This window comes from Hyaena hyaena, unplaced genomic scaffold, assembly GCF_003009895.1.
Source record: "Hyaena hyaena isolate Hyena2069 unplaced genomic scaffold, ASM300989v1 scaffold_1957, whole genome shotgun sequence".
NCBI classification, from domain to species: domain Eukaryota; kingdom Metazoa; phylum Chordata; class Mammalia; order Carnivora; family Hyaenidae; genus Hyaena; species Hyaena hyaena.
In genome coordinates, this window is record NW_024082599.1 from 57,119 (window position 1) to 72,501 (window position 15,383).

At 63.3% G+C, this 15,383-nt stretch overlaps 1 protein-coding gene across 2 annotated transcripts; it reads right to left on the reverse strand.

Moving 5' to 3' along the window:
• Positions 1-3,087: 3,087 nt before the first annotated feature.
• On the reverse strand, positions 3,088-13,550 carry GPR132 (G protein-coupled receptor 132). Of its 2 annotated transcripts, none has more exons than XM_039225190.1 (3): positions 13,260-13,550; positions 9,254-9,370; positions 3,088-4,361 (listed from the first exon to the last, which is right to left on the reverse strand). In XM_039225190.1, the coding sequence occupies exons 2-3, from the start codon at positions 9,258-9,260 to the stop codon at positions 3,241-3,243; spliced, it is 1,128 nt and encodes a 375-aa protein (XP_039081121.1). In that variant the 5' UTR covers positions 9,261-9,370; positions 13,260-13,550; the 3' UTR covers positions 3,088-3,240. The 2 variants fall into 2 exon arrangements, 1 of the variants encoding a protein (XP_039081121.1); XR_005527156.1 differs by having other exon boundaries at positions 4,359-4,577.
• Between the last annotated feature and the right edge of the window lie 1,833 nt (positions 13,551-15,383).

A 15,383-nucleotide genomic window follows, 5' to 3' on the forward strand; every position in this document is an offset into this window, starting at 1 on the left:
GGGCTCCTGCCTGGGGCGCTGGCCTCGGGGCTGCGAGGGTGGACCTCACCGCCAGCGTCCCTCCTGCCTCCAGCGCCCAAGGGAGCGTTTTGTGGAGGGGAGAGCAGGACCTAGAGGAATGAGTGAGGCAGTGCGGAGGGAGGGAGCGTGGGAGGGGGAGTGGGGGGAACGGGTGGGGGGAGTGGGGCGTGAGTGAAGGCCTCATGTTCAGATATCTGGTCTGCTCACCAGCACGACCCCACTGCTCACCAGAGAAGTTTCTGGAAGCAGCACATCAGATGCAAACACGAAGGTCTGTGACCAGTTTGTGAGGACAGCACTGTCACCAACCGTTAGGGAGGGGGCGCAGCCAGGCGGACGGGGCGGACACGGGCTAGGCCTTGGGTCAGCTGGGTCCCTGGTGCCCAGGCCAGCCAGTGCCCTCCCTCCCCCCGCCTCCCCCCTCCCTTGCTTCCCCCTAAACCCTGCCTTCTCTCCCCACCGTCTCTCCCTGCCTCCCCCCTCCCCCGCCTCTCCCTCTCCCTCCGCCATCCCCTCCCTCCCCCCATCTCCCCTGCCTCCCCCCCTCCCCCTGCCTCCCCGGCCGCCCTGTCCAGCCGGATTCAAGCCCGGTGACCTCTGCCTCTTGCCCCCCAGAGTCTCGGACTCAAGGGCAGTGCCGGACTTGTCCCCGGGGTGCCCCTGCGTCCCCACCGGGGCTGGCATGTGGCCGGAGCGCAGCCGTCAGCATGGAGCTTCTCCTTGTCCCCAGCGGTCACCGACTCTCCCCATGTGCATTTTCTAATTTCATGGGTCCCCATGCTGTCACGGCAGACACCCTCTGACACCCCCAGGGAAGGACATCCTCCAGGTCACCCCTCCCGGCCCTAGGCCCCGGCTCACCCCGGCTCCAGTCTCTACCGCACCCACGCCGGCCCCGCCCACCAGGCCTCAGCCCCCCCTCAGCGACCGATGGCCAGAGGAGACCCCCACCGAGCCCCTAGCGCAGAGCTCGGGCCCCTGTTGCCGCTCTCCTGCCCGAAAGCGCCGCTCCCCGGGCAGCACGGAGGCAGCCGGACGGGGCACAGCTCCGTCTCTCACGCTGAGGCATGGGAAGACACCGGCCGGGGGCCCTGGGGCAGCCTGGTCACCCGGTGCCCAGCGGGAGGGGTGCTGGCTCCCAGCTCCCTGCCGGAGGAAAGGACGTGGCGTCCCCAGCAGAGCACGCTGGGCCGGGACAGCTGTGAACCCAGTGCACCTGCGCCGTGTCCCCGTGGCCACCGGAGCCCCGCGCGAGGCCCTGGAACAGGAAGGAGAGGGAGGCTCTCAGAGGAGAAAGGCACGCGGAGGCAGAGGCTGACGCGGGAGCCGGGCCGGGGATGGTGGGCACCGCAGCTGAGAGAAGAGCCTGGAGGAGATGCTCCCCCAGACCCCCAGAGGGAGCCCACCCTGCCGACACCTTGATCTTGGACCTCCAGCCCCAAGATGGCGACCGGAGAGAACAGATTTGGTTTTAAGCTGCCCAGTCTGAGCCAGGTGGTTACAGGAGCCCGAGCAAGGCAGCTCGTGGCTCAGCGTGGAAGCCCCAGGGCCCTTCGAGGGAGCCCAGCTCTGTCCCCAGCGCTGGGCGTTCAGACTGTGACGCGAAGCCTCGGCCCTCCCGTCACCTCCAGAACCTGAGCACACGCCCCTCCCACGGGCTTGGCCCTCCCCGATGGCCCTAGAGGAAAGCACGCACCTGACAAGGGAAATGGCATTATTTCGTTAGGAAGGCACGTGAGACTGGTGTGTATTTTTGCATTTTTATTTCGTCTTTTTTTTTTTTAATTTTTTTCTAACATCTTATTTATTTCTGAAAGAGAGAAAGGGTGAGCAGGGGAGGCACAGAGAGAGAGAGGGAGACACAGAATCCGAAGCAGCTCCAGGCTCTGAGCTGTCAGCACAGAGCCCGATGCAGGGCTCGGACCCACAAACTGTGAGATCATGACCTGAGCCGAAGTCGGCTGCCCAACCGACTGAGCCACCCAGGCGCCCCGCGTTTTTATTTCTAAACTTATTTCCAAATGTATCTTTCCAATGCATCTCACTATAAAGAACGACCATGGACAGTGGACAGCTGTCTTACAGAAATGGGAGCACAAGGTAACACGATGGCCCAGCACAGCTCAGGGGTACCTGGGGTGCCCGGCCCCCCTCGCTGGGCACACAGCCCACTGGGCTCCTGTTTGAGCATGAGCTACAGGTGTGTGTGAAGTGCCTGAAGCAGAGGTAGTGGGTCAGCATGAGGTAGGTGTCGTTGGCCCTGTTACAGATAGGGAAACTGAGGCAGCAGCGTGACCTGGCCGGGGCGAGGCTGGGAGGGGCAGTGCCAGGACGTGGCCTCATGGCAGACCTGGTTCCCTCCCCCCACATTCTATCTGCGCCTGGCGGAGGGGCTGGAGGCCTGTGGCTCCCACCTGCTCACTCTGGAGCCCCCTGCAAGCCCTTGGCGGCCTCTCCCCTGGCACCGAGGCCGGGAAGCCTTGACGTGAAGGAGCCCCCACCGTTCTCCGAGCCTCTGTCCCCCTTCCTGCATGGCCGCCTGCGCTCTCCCCCCAGGCACCTTCAGGAGGTCCATCGGCTGCTCTGAAGCAGCTGGCGCCCCAGCCCACAGCCACCTGGGGGGCTCCCGGCAGCCCGCAGCATCACACCTGCGTGGCACGGAGCCCGCCGAGCCGAGGGCCCTCAGGCCTGGGCTCCCGCCCCGTCGTCGGCCTCGGCTGTCCCCCGGCGAGCTGGCCCTGCGCCAAGGCCTCCTGAGACAGGGTGCCTGTCTCCTGCTGTACTCCCCAGTCACCCAAGCACCGCCCGCAGAGGAGCCCGGGGAATAAAGCGTGCACACTGCTGTGTGCACTGACCGGGCCCCCACCCCCGGCGCGACGTGTGCCCGCTGCCCGCAGCCCAGGCGGCACTCAGCTCGGCCCCCAGCCCCGCTGCTTGCTCCCGGCCCAGGGAGCTTCATCCCAAGGGCTGGGATGTGTGCGGAAGGAGCAGGCCTCCTGGGTGCCTGCAGCCTTATCCTGGAGGAGCCCCCGCCCTCGTGTGGGGCCCAGGGGGAGAGCCTGGGGGCCAGGACTCTGATGCTCAGAAGCTTGCGGAGGGCGTGGCTCCCGGAATGAGAGATTGGTGTCAGGTTTTCCAGAGGGGGCTTCCGGGCCAGCGCCGTGGACACTCGCTGGCCCGCTCAACGCACACTACTGGCTCCTGGGCCCCCACGCCAGCTCAACAGGACGCTTCGCCCAGCCTCTCCGAGGTGCGTGCTGAGCCCCACGTGCCCGCCTGCGACTCTGGCGGGCCAGCAGTCCAGGGGAGCACAGAGCCGTTCGTGAGTGTCATGGGCCGTGGCGCCTCCTCTGAGTTCTTGGAACACTCAAGCTTGACATTTGTCCTCGAGGAGCAGTTTTTCCATTCCTTGTGGACTCGGGACACGTTCTGCCACCCTTGGTCCATGGCCAGCACGTAGATGAGGGGGTCGGCCACGCTGTTCATCGTGGACAGGCACAGGAAGACCACAGAGAGCGTGTACAGCCTGGCTTCAAAGGCGCACATGGAGTTGGAGTCCTCCCCGTAGTAGGAGAAGGCGACGGCCTTGACCAGGAGCACCAGGTGGTAAGGTGCGAAGCAGACCAGGAAGATGGCCACCACGGCGACGGCCACATGCTTCACCTTGGCCTTCTGGGCGGCGCTCAGGCCCGTGCTCAGCCTGACGCTCCTGAAGACCCGCTGGTTGGTGAACGCAATGATGGCGAGGGGGACGGCGAAGCCCACGGCAAAGCGCAAGTAGCAGTAGGTGGCGATCTTGCTGTTGGCCGGCATCGTCTCAAAGCAGGTCCCCCCCTCTTCCATCTGAAACACTGGGTAGTGAACCAGGCCGACGACAAGGAAGGCGGCCACCGAGACGAGGACCGCGGTCCTCTGGTGGCGGCGGCCGCGGGTCTTCAGGGCGTACACCACCGCCACGAAGCGGTCGCAGGAGATGCAGCACAGGAGGAGGATGCTGATGTACAGGTTGCAGAAGAAGATGTAGCCGGTCACCTGGCACCCCCACAGGCCCAGAGTCCAGTGGTGCTTGTTCTGGATGTAGACGATCCACAGGGGCAGGGTGCTGATGTAGAGCAGCTCGCAGAGCGCCAGGCAGAACAGGTAGACGGCCAGCACGTTGCCCTGCCGCGCCCGGAGCAGCGTCAGCCACGCCGTCAGGCAGTTGGCCGGGAGCCCCAGCACGCACACCAAGCTGTACGCCGCCACCAGGAACACTCTGCTGTCCTCGAAGGACACGTTACAGGGACTGTGAGCAGAAACCAGGCTCGTTGACACAGGGCTGGTCACCAGGGTGTCGTTTCCTGCGGACACAGACAAGCGTGAAGACGGGGATCCCTGGGAACCAAGAGAACATAAGACTCATGCTCACTTCAGATGAGAAGCACCAGGCGTTTACGGTTTTTTTTAAGACGACTGTCAGATCTTTGGTCTCCAACCTGATGACGTCACAGTCAATGGGCTGTGCAACCAAGTCTTCGCAGCTCACAGAGGTCATTTCTCAAAGGGGTGCTTGTGTGCTTGAAAACAGAGGGTATTCTTTTTTTAAAATTTTTTTAGTGTTTACTTGTTTTTGAGACAGAGGGATACAGAGCACAAGTGGGGGAGGGGCAGAGAGAGGGAGACACAGAATTGGAAACAGGCTCTAGGCTCTAAGCTGTCAGCACAGCACCTGACGTGGGGCTCGAACCCCTGAACCTTGAGATCATGACCCGAGCAAAGTTGGACTGGGCCACCCAGGCGCCCCCAGAGTATATTCTTTAACTGCTGAGTGTTCTTCTGTGTACATTTTCAACAGAGTCTAGGTGCCCCCCCCATGCCCTTCTCTAGAAGCTTTCATGCTTTGACCCCCACCCCTGCCCCCCGCTTGGGCACAACACTATCTTGCCTGCTTCAACCATCAGTTATGGAGAAAAATGATTAACCACCCCTGTTGTGGGGGATTTCTGTACTTCACTTTGTAGTTCTCTCAAGGTTTGCTTTATATGTTTTAGGCTGTTGTTAATTGGGGCATGTGAGTTAAAAGTAGTTCTGATTTCCTGATGAATCGACCCCTGTATCATTTTGTCATCATGCTCTTTATCTCTGTGGTAGGCACAATAACGCGCCCCCCACCCCAAAACGTGCACATCCTGATCCCAGAACCTGTGAATATAACAGCTTGATTGGCTGTGCAACTCTGGTTCTGTGGCAGAAGGGAATGAAGGTTGCACGTGGAACTGAGTTTATGAATTGGCTGACAGTAGGAGAGGGAGACTGCGGTAGATTATTGGGGCGGGCTCGATGCAATCACAGGATCCTGGAATGCAGAAGAAGAGAAAGACAGGGCATGTGAATGGCCACTGGCCGTTCTGGAGAGGGAGGGAAGGGCTGCCAGCGCAGGGATGCAGACGGCTAACGGGAGCCGGGAGCGTAAGGAAACAGCTTCTCTCCAAGAGTCTCCAAAAGGAGCACAGCCTGTGATGCCCTGGTTTTAGCCCATTTCTCACTTTTCATCCCCAGAACAATGAAGACAATTAATTGGCATTTTTAAGCCTCTGTGTTTGTAGTAATTTGTAGCAGCAACAATAGGCAGGTAGCATAATTTCCAGTAATGCTTTTAATACAAAGTCTTTCATTTAGTACTTACTGTAAAAATACCAGCTCTCCTCCGATCACCATCCATTTGGGATTTTTTTTTTCCAACCTTCTACTTCCAAACTGTCTGCATCCTTATGACTTGGATGTGAGGCTTGCGCTGGATTTAGAAATCTGACACGCGTTACCTGTCAGTTACTGAATGCAATCCATTTACGCTCGTCACATCATTGATACGGTTTTGTTTTCTCCACCTTATTTTGTGCTCTTTTGTCTGCTTTTTCTGTTTGCTTTCATTACCCTTTTGTCTTTTGTTTCGGGTTGAACTGTGTCCCCCCCAAAAAAAGACATGGGGAGCCCTGGCCCCCAGCACCTTAGAACATGACTGTGTTTGGAGCCAGTCTTTGGGGAAGTGGCCGGGACAAGGTGAGGCCATCTGGGTGGCCCTAATCGCAGGGACTTTGGCACACAGGGACACAGGCAGGGAAGACAGTGTGGGGACACTGGGCGACGGCCGTCTACAAGCCAGGGAGAGTGGCTGGGACAGACCCTCCCTTCCCGCCAAGCAAGCAAACACATCTTCTGGATTTGTTTGGTTCTTAAACTCTGCTCCCCACCTCTACTCATTTGGAAGTTATTATCAAATCTAGTTTTAGTCTTTCAAAACCACCCTGGAAATTTAATGTGCGCCTCTGTAGTGTCTGGGGCTCGTCAGAGTCTGCGCCCTCCCGGGCGTGCGGGCGGGGCGGGAGCCGCGGACTTGCCACTCCCGCCGGGGTCCCGTCGGGTGGGGGGCTCGTGTTTCTAGCCTTGAACGTCAGCTTGTCATCCGCCCTGTTTGACGAGGCTGTGGCGGCTCCTGGCGGCTCCCCGGGCTCCTCCGGGCCGCGCTCCCGGCCCCCCTCCTGTCCCAGAACGTCCTCTGTCGGAGCCGGAGCCGGAGCCGGAGCCGAGGACAGGGGCCTGCTGGCAGGAGCCCCCGCGGGTCCGCCCAAAATGCCCTCTTCACCCAGGGGTCCGCTGTGGCTTCGGCACGGGGACGCCCTGTCCTCCGTCCTCTGGCCTCCAGAGCTGGGGCCCGGGAACGCGTGGATCCCAGCGCTGTGCACGGGCCCTCGGGGCTCTGCTCGGCCGTGTCAGCCGCGCAGGCTGCTCGCCCCGCGGCGGGGCCTCCTGTGCCGGCCGGCCGGGGGGCCTGCTGGTGTCCGTGTCTCGCTCGTCCAAGGGGTACAGCTTTCATTTCTGGAAACTCCATCTGGCTCCTTTCCAAGTCTGTCCAGGTGGCCTCTGGTTCAGTCCGTGCCCTGCCTGCCCCCAGCATGCCCCTGTCGCGCCCGCGAGGCGGTCCCAGCAGCTGGCACCAAGGACCCAGGGCTCCAACCCCGAGGCACCAGCCCTCTGCCCCCCCCTACCATGCGCCACAACCCGGCCCCCTCGAAGGCGGGTGGCGGTTCTGAGCCCACGTTTGGTGGGCGTTACCTGAGTGGAAGAGGGGCCCTCAGAGAGGGCGTGGACTTGCTGCCAGCAGTCACCTGGGGCCCCCGCCCGAGCTCTGGTGGCCAGCGGGCAAGGGTCCTTGGATTCGCTCCAGCCCTCGGGCCAGGCTGTCCTTTGGGGTCCCGTATGCAGGTGACCCCTTTCAAGCCCCACGCCCACTCCCACACCAGAGCCACGGGTCCCCTGTGGTCCCTGCCAGTGAGGAAACAAACAGCAGTGAATCAGGGCATAAACGTAAAGTGACAGCTGTGCCTCAGGTCTGTGAACATCCTGTGCTGATTCTCGCTGAGACTCAGTAACAGGGGACAGTCACCACTGTATGGAGTCACACGAAGTCCAAGGTCCAGAGACGCTCAGATGTCCCGATGCCCCGAGACAGAAGGGACCGCATCGGTGCACAACCTGGACACCCACCCGGCCCAGTGCCGTTCACCACCTTCCCTCACCCCTGCTCAGGATTTTCCTTCCCCTCGAGAGTGGAGACAAGCTTTCACGGGGCTCGGCCGGTGTGCGACGCAGGCTTCGAGGTGCCTCGTAGCGGGGGCTTGTTGCAGGCCGATGGGCCACCGCGTGGGAAGTGGGGGCCCCAGGGGAGCGCTCCCTGGTGTCCCTTCACATGCGGCTGGGAAGCCGCCGGCCACAGGGGCTCCTGAAGCACCGCCCGTGCTGGAGGGCCCTGGAGGAGGGGGTGGCCCGACGCCGCCTTCATCCCGTCCAGCAGCAAGAGCCCAGCAAGGAGAACAGCCCTGACCCGGGGCTCAGGCTGCAGAGCCCAAGGTGTGCCTCGCCCTCCCTCACCGGCCCTCCCCTGCCCCCCCCCCCCCACTGGCGCTCCGAGGGGCAGGCGGTCACAAGGACGAAGTGTGCTGTAAGGGGTGAGCCCCCAGCTCTACGAGGCAGGGACACTGCATGACGCGCGCACTCTCTGGGGACGTGCCGTGGGGAAGGGAGCTATGGCGTCCGGGCCACCTCTCTCTCCTGCCCAGCCTGGGCCCCTCCGACATCCTGACCTGCACCCAGAGCCGCGGGGGGCCCTGGCTCCGTCCCGGCCTCCTCTGCCCTGTCAGGGAAATGAACCTTCCTGGTGACACACACTTGCCGGAGCCCTTGCCCCTGGCCTCTGCCTTTCAGTTCCTCAGGGGATGCCAGGGACGCTTGCAAAACTGACACACTGTCCCCGTTAAACCGGAAGTCCCCTCGGCTCCCGCAGCGCCCGCACCCCGCGCTGCTCAGTCCCCGGAGCCGCCGCCCCCGGGGCCCCCAGGAGTGGGGCCACACGCCTGGCTTCACTCGCTCGGCCCCAGGCCCTCGGGGTCTGTCCCTGCTGCGGCCACAGCCCCAGCGCCCTTCCCTCCCTGCGAGGCCAGGCTGCGTCCACCTCCTGCCCCCGGGCCCGTGCTGCCGAGGACTTGGGCGTGCAAATGTCACTCGGCGCCAGACTTTCACTTCTTTCGGGTTAGTACCCGTGGCGGGCTTGCTCAGCGCCCCGCGGTTCTGCTTTCGACTTTCTGAGGAACCGCCAGCGGTCCCCACGCGGTGCTCAGGGACCCGCCTCTCCGCGTCCTCGCCAGCGCTTGGTATTTTGTTTCCTGAGAGTCGCCATCCCAGGGCCGCACGGCCCCTCCCCACCTTCCCCAGGCGCGGGGACAGGCGTGGCCGCCCCCCCCCAACCCCGCTCGCGGACGAGGGCCTGAGGTGCAGGGGCTGAGCGCTGTCGGCCCAGCTGTGCGCCCTCCCGCCGCAGGCACACGCAAGGGCCCCCTGACCTCCTGGGACAAGGGCAGGAGGCAGGTGACAGGCGACGGGCTCTCATGAGGCGTCTGTGGCGGCTCCAGGGCGCTGCGCATGGCCAGAGACGGGCAGGACAGCGACCCCGACCCCCGCAGCCCTGTTCCTGGTTCTTCCTGGCCCTTCGGGAGTCACGAAACAGATGCATCACGTGTCATGATGGAGGCCCTTCACCTTCGTTGTTACTGGGGCAGTTTTTGTTTCCATAAGTTTGCTTCTGCTCACTCAGTGTTGAAGGAATCATACCCGTTTTGAGGTGAGGTGCATTATAGAAAAATTCTTACAGGCTCCCTCCTAAATGTTTAAAGCCGGAGACATGAGTGGGGGCTCTCACCTGGCATACTTGAGAGTCCCGATCTCAGGGAGGCTGCAACATGTACGCTGAGGTCTAGCACATGCCCTGCGTCTTGTCGACCCTACTGAGAAGTTTGCTCCAAGAGTTTAAAATGACCTGGACAAAGAGAAGAATGAAATGGCTTTAGGGAAATCAGGTTAGATCACCAATTAAGCCATTCAACAGATAACTAAATGCTTAGTGAGCATTTATTATGTGCCAAGTCTTGTATTTATTCTATGGGATACAACAGCAGATCCTCAATATATAAAGAACATCTACAGATCAATAAATATAGGAAGTTTCAGAGCCAATATGTAGATAATTTAGAAACGACATAATAAACAGCTCCTAAAAATCCAAAAAGTGCTCAACTATACTTGTAATCAAAGAAATGTTTCTGTGAACATAAATATCAAAATGATACTCCTTTTTTTTGCCTATCAGGTTGGCAAAAATAAAGAACTTTAATTCTTAGTGTTGGCAAAAGTGTGAGGACGCGGGTATCTTCACTACCTTGATGGCAGCATAAACTGGCATAAATGTTTCTGAGCACAATTTTGCAACACGCTTTCAGAAGTCTTCGATGCACTTAGCTTTGGATCACATAAAATCCTTTCTAGGAATGTCCCTGGTGAAAGAATCACCCAAAATGTGAAGGCCATGTGACTTGGAAGCATGTCTGGAAAGGACCAGGATGCCCAGGAGAGTGCCCGCGAAGCCTGCAGGGCAGAGTGTGGGCGGGTCTGGGGCGGCAGCAGGCCGGGGCAGGGCAGCGTCCACGTCCACACACCGGGGAGGGTCTGGGAGAAGGCAAGCGCTCGAAGCCCGTGCCCCCGCGGTGTGCAGGGTGCGCCCAGAGCACCCCGCTGCGTGAGGCGGCCCAGAGGCGGGGATGCACTGGCGCCAGTCCCACCTGAAGCTGCTGGGCCGGGAGGTGCCCGTGGGGAGCCGGTGGCTGCACCCTAAGCACGCGCCTGCCCGGCCCGCCTTGCCAGAGTGTTGCCAGCACATGGAGGCCACAGGAAGCCAGGGCGTCTGCCCGAAGCTGCAGAGAGTGGGACCTGCAAGTCAACAAAGACGAGTCCGGAAAGTTGTTTCCAGAGTGATGTCAACCTTCTGAGGCCAGCGTTCACGCTGGCAGATGCGGCGGGAGGGTCCCCAGGCCTGGCCACCCCCTGCGGGTCTCAGGTCAGCCCCCTGCACGGGCCGCGGGCCGCCCCTGGGGGTTCTCTGTCAGGTCTGTGACTTGTTCTAGAAGGCCTTGCCCTCGAAGGAGATGGTCCGAGGTGCTTCCGGCTGCGACCCAGCAGAGCCTGCGTGGTGCACACCCCCAGACCGGAGACGAAGCCGGGGGTGAGGGGGTAAGGGGGACCGGGTAAGGGGGACCCCAGAGGAGGAGCTGCAGAACGCTCCTGCACCCCAGAGGCGCCCCCAGCAGCCCCCCCCTCCCCCCGCCTGCAGCAGGGGCTCTGGGCTCTACTACCTTCGCGCTAACTCTCGGGTATTCTGGACTAGAAGCCGTGAGGGTGAGCCCTCTTCCCGGGCGGCACTGCCAGCCTCCCCTGATGCGCACAGGAGCTGGGAGGGGTGGTGTCTCTCACAGCTGCCTCTGCAAGTGCCGGAGGAAGTGGTGGCCCAACCGAAAGTGTGCGCGCTCCTCTGAAGGGGGCCCCGCAGGCGCTGCGCTCTGAGAGCACAGTGCGGGGTGAGCGGGGGTCCTGGGGCAGCGTGCCCACGTGGCCCGTGGGTGCCCGGTGCTCATGTCCAGGCCTGGAGCCACATCCGACTGTCAGGCCCTGACAGTGCAGCCCATCCCGGCCAGCGCCCCAGCGGCCCACCGTGGCCGTCCTGGCCCCACACCATGGCCACAGGGTCCAGATCTCAGCCCATGGGTGTCCCGGGTCGTCCTCGACCTGGTGTGGGCCCGTTTTCTGTCGTCCCCTGCTCGCCACCCCCACTGCCACTACTTTCTACGGCTTTTCCGTGTCCCCTCCCCCACCCCCCCATCCCTAGAGGTGAGCAAGCCCCAGGGCCCACCAACACCCCACCCCTGCCCAACCTTGGTGGGTCCCTGCATCATCCTGGTGGCCGGGACACGGGGCAGCCCCGGCCTGGCAGGGGGAGTGGGGCTGGGGGCTCTGGCCCAGGCCCCGGGGGAGGTGGGGGCGCTGGGCTCAGCACCCAGCACAGTCAGGGTGGCAGTGGGCTGTCACCTTGGCGTCCCCACAGGGCTCACCCCAGAGCACCCTGGGTCTTCCCCGGGCCCGGCTCTCCCGCACGGCTGGATGTTTAGTGGGGGGTGTCCCTCCACGCAGCAGGTCACGCAGGCCTTCCCGGCCACACACGGTGGCAGCTCTTTCCTAGAGTCACCACATGTGTGGGCGGCTGTGAGGACCCAGAGGTGGCTGTTAGCTGTGGGGCAGGGGGAGGGACAGACCCCATGGGATGGCCCGTGCAGATGTCAGGCCAGACTCAGCAGCTGGCTGCCCCCAGCTCAGGGACACAGGGAAGGGACAAGCCCGCCATGCCTGGAATGCCGCGGGGGCCTGGTGGCCTTCGGGGGGCCTGTGGCCTTGGTCTGTTCTCTCCGGGAGCTGTGACAGCCACGTGGCCGTGGGGCGGGTGGGCCCAGGTCAGCCCGAAGCCTCTTCTACCTGCCCCCAGGCCCCCGCCTATCCTGCGCCTCCACATCCCCAGGGGCCCCCGAGCCCCACCCCTCCCCCCAGCCTGGGGCTCCCCACCGGCTGCTGCCTGTCCCCTCGCGGCTCCTCTGGTCTCCCGGCTGCGTGGAGCGAGCGCCTGCACCGGCTGCTATTTTGCCATTTGCTTGCAACACAATCTTGCCAAACGAGCCATTTCCCACACAAGGGGCACCGCGTGCTGAGTCTGCAGTGCGTCCGCCGGCCTCTCAAAATATATTCTTCAGCTCTGGCGACGTGACTTTCAAACAGATGGAAAAGCACAGCCACGGGACGTGCACCGTTTCCGCCGTGCCCTGACCCTCACCCTGCCCCCAACGCACTGCCGAAACCCTCCGGCCGGCCGCAGTCTCTGGCGCCGTTTCGCTGCCGCTGGGCATCTGGGCTTAATCCAAGCTGCCCACGTGCTCACGCCCAGCCCTTGACTCCACCTCTGTGCCCGTGGTGGGAATTTCTGGGCACTGGCCACACGCGCTTCCCATGCAGGGGCCAAGCCGCTATTCTTCCCATTTTGATAGATTCTTTTTGAGTAGGCTCTGTGGGGCTCGAACTCATGACCCTGAGATCAAGAGTCCCCTGCTCCGCCCACAGAGCCGACCGGGCAACCCCTCCCCGCATAGATGCTAAATGCGCAGCTTAAAATTCATTTCCAAGGGCACCCAGTGAGCCCAGTCCATAGAGCACCGGACTCTTGATCTCAGGATTGTGAGTTTCCTTAAAAATCATTTTTTAACTTCATTTTGTGTCTTTGGTAACAAGCTTGATGCCCCCCCAGCCCATCCATCTCGATTGTCGTGTCCCCCTCTGCCCCAGGTGACTTTGCCTGCCCCCTCCATCTGGCGGGTCCCCCAAGGCCATCCTGTCACCTCCCCGAGAACACTGCAGTCTCACTCCCTGCCTGGTGTCCCATGGGCCACCCCACCGGCCCACGCCCGGCACGGACAGCACCCTAAGAAGCCCCAGGACGGCCCGCGGCCAGCAGCCCGTCAACCCAACAGACACCCCGCCTGTCGCTCCTCATGCCCATGTGGCCCGGGAGTCAGGTGCTTGTATATCACCCAGAAAACACCCTGAGAATCAGCCGGAGTCCCGCAGCACCCAGGAAGTGCCTCTCCCCACCCAGGGGTGACCCTGCACCCGAGCTCCGGCCACCACCGCGAGCACGTGGAAGAGGCGAAGTGAAGGACCCGGGTCAAGACCCGTGACCAAGCCCCCACCTTCACACCAGCAAACCTCGTCAGCACCCCCACGCCGTGACTGCTCCTCAGCACGGGGAGCCCAAGTGGGGAGCCCGAGTGACTTACTTCGGGAGTAGGACCTCGCGCTCAGCTGCCCGCTTTCAGGAAGTAGGGTCCCAGCGCTCTCTCTCAAGCTCCCCTAACCGCGAACGGGCGAGTCCAGGATGGCCGCGGGGCCCAGGGCGGCATCTGCCTGGCTCCCTGAGCTCTTCCGGAGGCAGATGCGGGGAAGCAGCCGGGACCCACTTCTCCTCGTGGCTCGTGGCTGTGACAACATCCGGGGACACGCTCTGCGTTTGCTCGGGACCTTCCCACGCGGGAGCCGCTGTGCGTGGCCGCCCGACAGCAGCTCCTGCTCTATCTGGCGCCTGGGCGTCCCCCGGGGCCGTGTTTCACAAGGCGGCCTTCCTCCTCACTTCCCGTGCTGGGGCGGGGCTCCCGCGGGGGGAAAGGGGCCGACTCCTCCTGTGCTCGGCTGCACCCCTGGGCCCCCAGAGCTGCTCCCAGCCGGGTGCAGTGGACTTGCCTTCTGGGGCTCTCTGTGAGGGGCCACCCGGGTCCCCTGGGACCCAGCGTCCTGCACCGAGGCGCTGCCCACCGTCCCTGCTTACAGTAGGACCTCAGGCCGAAACAGCTGCCTGACTCGGTCCTGAGTCTCCCAGTCCAGGGGGGCAGGGGTAGGCCCCCCATCACTTGTGGGGTGACTGTCCCCAGCCCTGTACCAGGGACAGTAAATGGTGGTGGGTCTAAGGCAGCTGCGCCCCGAGCGTGTTCAGGCCGGGAGGGCCCTTGCAGAGGGCACCCACGCAATGCACTTTCCCTAAGAGACTTTCGGGTGCGTCCTGCCCCAGGCTGCAGGGTCTCGTGGCTCCGGGCTGGGGTCCTGCTCAGGCCCACCCCGAACAGCGATTTCTCACGGCTGGCAGCGGCTGCGGGGCAGCGACGAAGCTGGGCAGGGGCTCCGTGCGGGTCTGAGCACAGGGCTCGCTCGGCCTTCCAGAAACACCCACCTGGGGCCTGGCCGTTGCCCACGAGCGCCGCTCGCCTCCCGGGACTCGGCCGGGACAGCTCTCCCGGAGACCCACGTTCTCCAGGGCCCCTTGCGCCCTCCGCGCCGCTCTCGCTCCGTGCCCTGTGCGTGGGTCAGGCGCGGCGCGGGTCCTTCGGCTGCAGGGCCTCCCGTGGGGAAGGGCGTGTTTGGTGGGGCGCAGGTCTCAGGGGAGGCCGGGCGGCGGGGAACCGGGGCTGTGCTCACCCGGCCAGCGGGCTGGCGCCTATTCCTCAGGGCCGACTGTCTTCCAGGCGGGCAGAGGGGGCCAGAGCCACCTGACTGTGCCCCCGGGGGCCACTTGCTTCCTGACGCCTGCTGGGGAGCTGCCGTGGAGCCTGGAAGGCTCTCACGCGCCCCGTCCACCTCCTCACGTCATGTCACCGGGAGCGGAAGTTATTCACTGCTTCAAGGGGGCCCTACGGTCACATCGAATTTCAGAAGGTGGGAAGGGGTGGGCGGTGACGAGTCTCTGCCACCTGCTGACGCTCTCGGGGCGTCTGCCCAGGGCGGTCTGCACACCCAGAAAGGGGGCCACCTCGTCCCGGTGCTGAGGCCTTCGTCACGGAGCAGGGGGAGCGTGACGAGCCCCCCACAAGCACCGCCTGGACTCAGCGGAGTCCAGAAACATCCGTGCGTCTGAGGGGAACGCAGGCGCCCGACTCAGCCCCACCCCCAGCGCCTGCGCCCCTCCCCTCCCCAGGACGTTTGACAGCAGGTCCCTAGAAGCAGGCGAGAGCGAGGGGGGCCGCGGCCGGTTGTCCGCTGGGCCCCCACCCCACCCCCGTGACCCCCGGGCCGACTGTTTAAAGCGCCCTGGTGGTAACACGTGGAGCTACCGATTGGCCCGCTTGGGTCCTTCCAGTGCCATTTAACGTGTTCCTCCGTCACCTGTTCCCGTAACCAGGACGCGGGTTCTACAGCCCGCGCGGTGCAGGCGAGCGTCTCTGGCGGTGCCACCTCGGGAGAGCCTGTGCCCGCACAGCCAGAGGCGACTGACCGGGGGTCCTCCTCCCCGCCTCAGCTCAGCTCCTCCCCTCACCCCTCCCTCCGCACCTCCTCCCCTCACCCCCTCCCCCCTCCCCTCACCCTCCCTCCTCACCTCCTCCCCTCACCCCTCCCCCCTCCCTCCTCACCTCCTC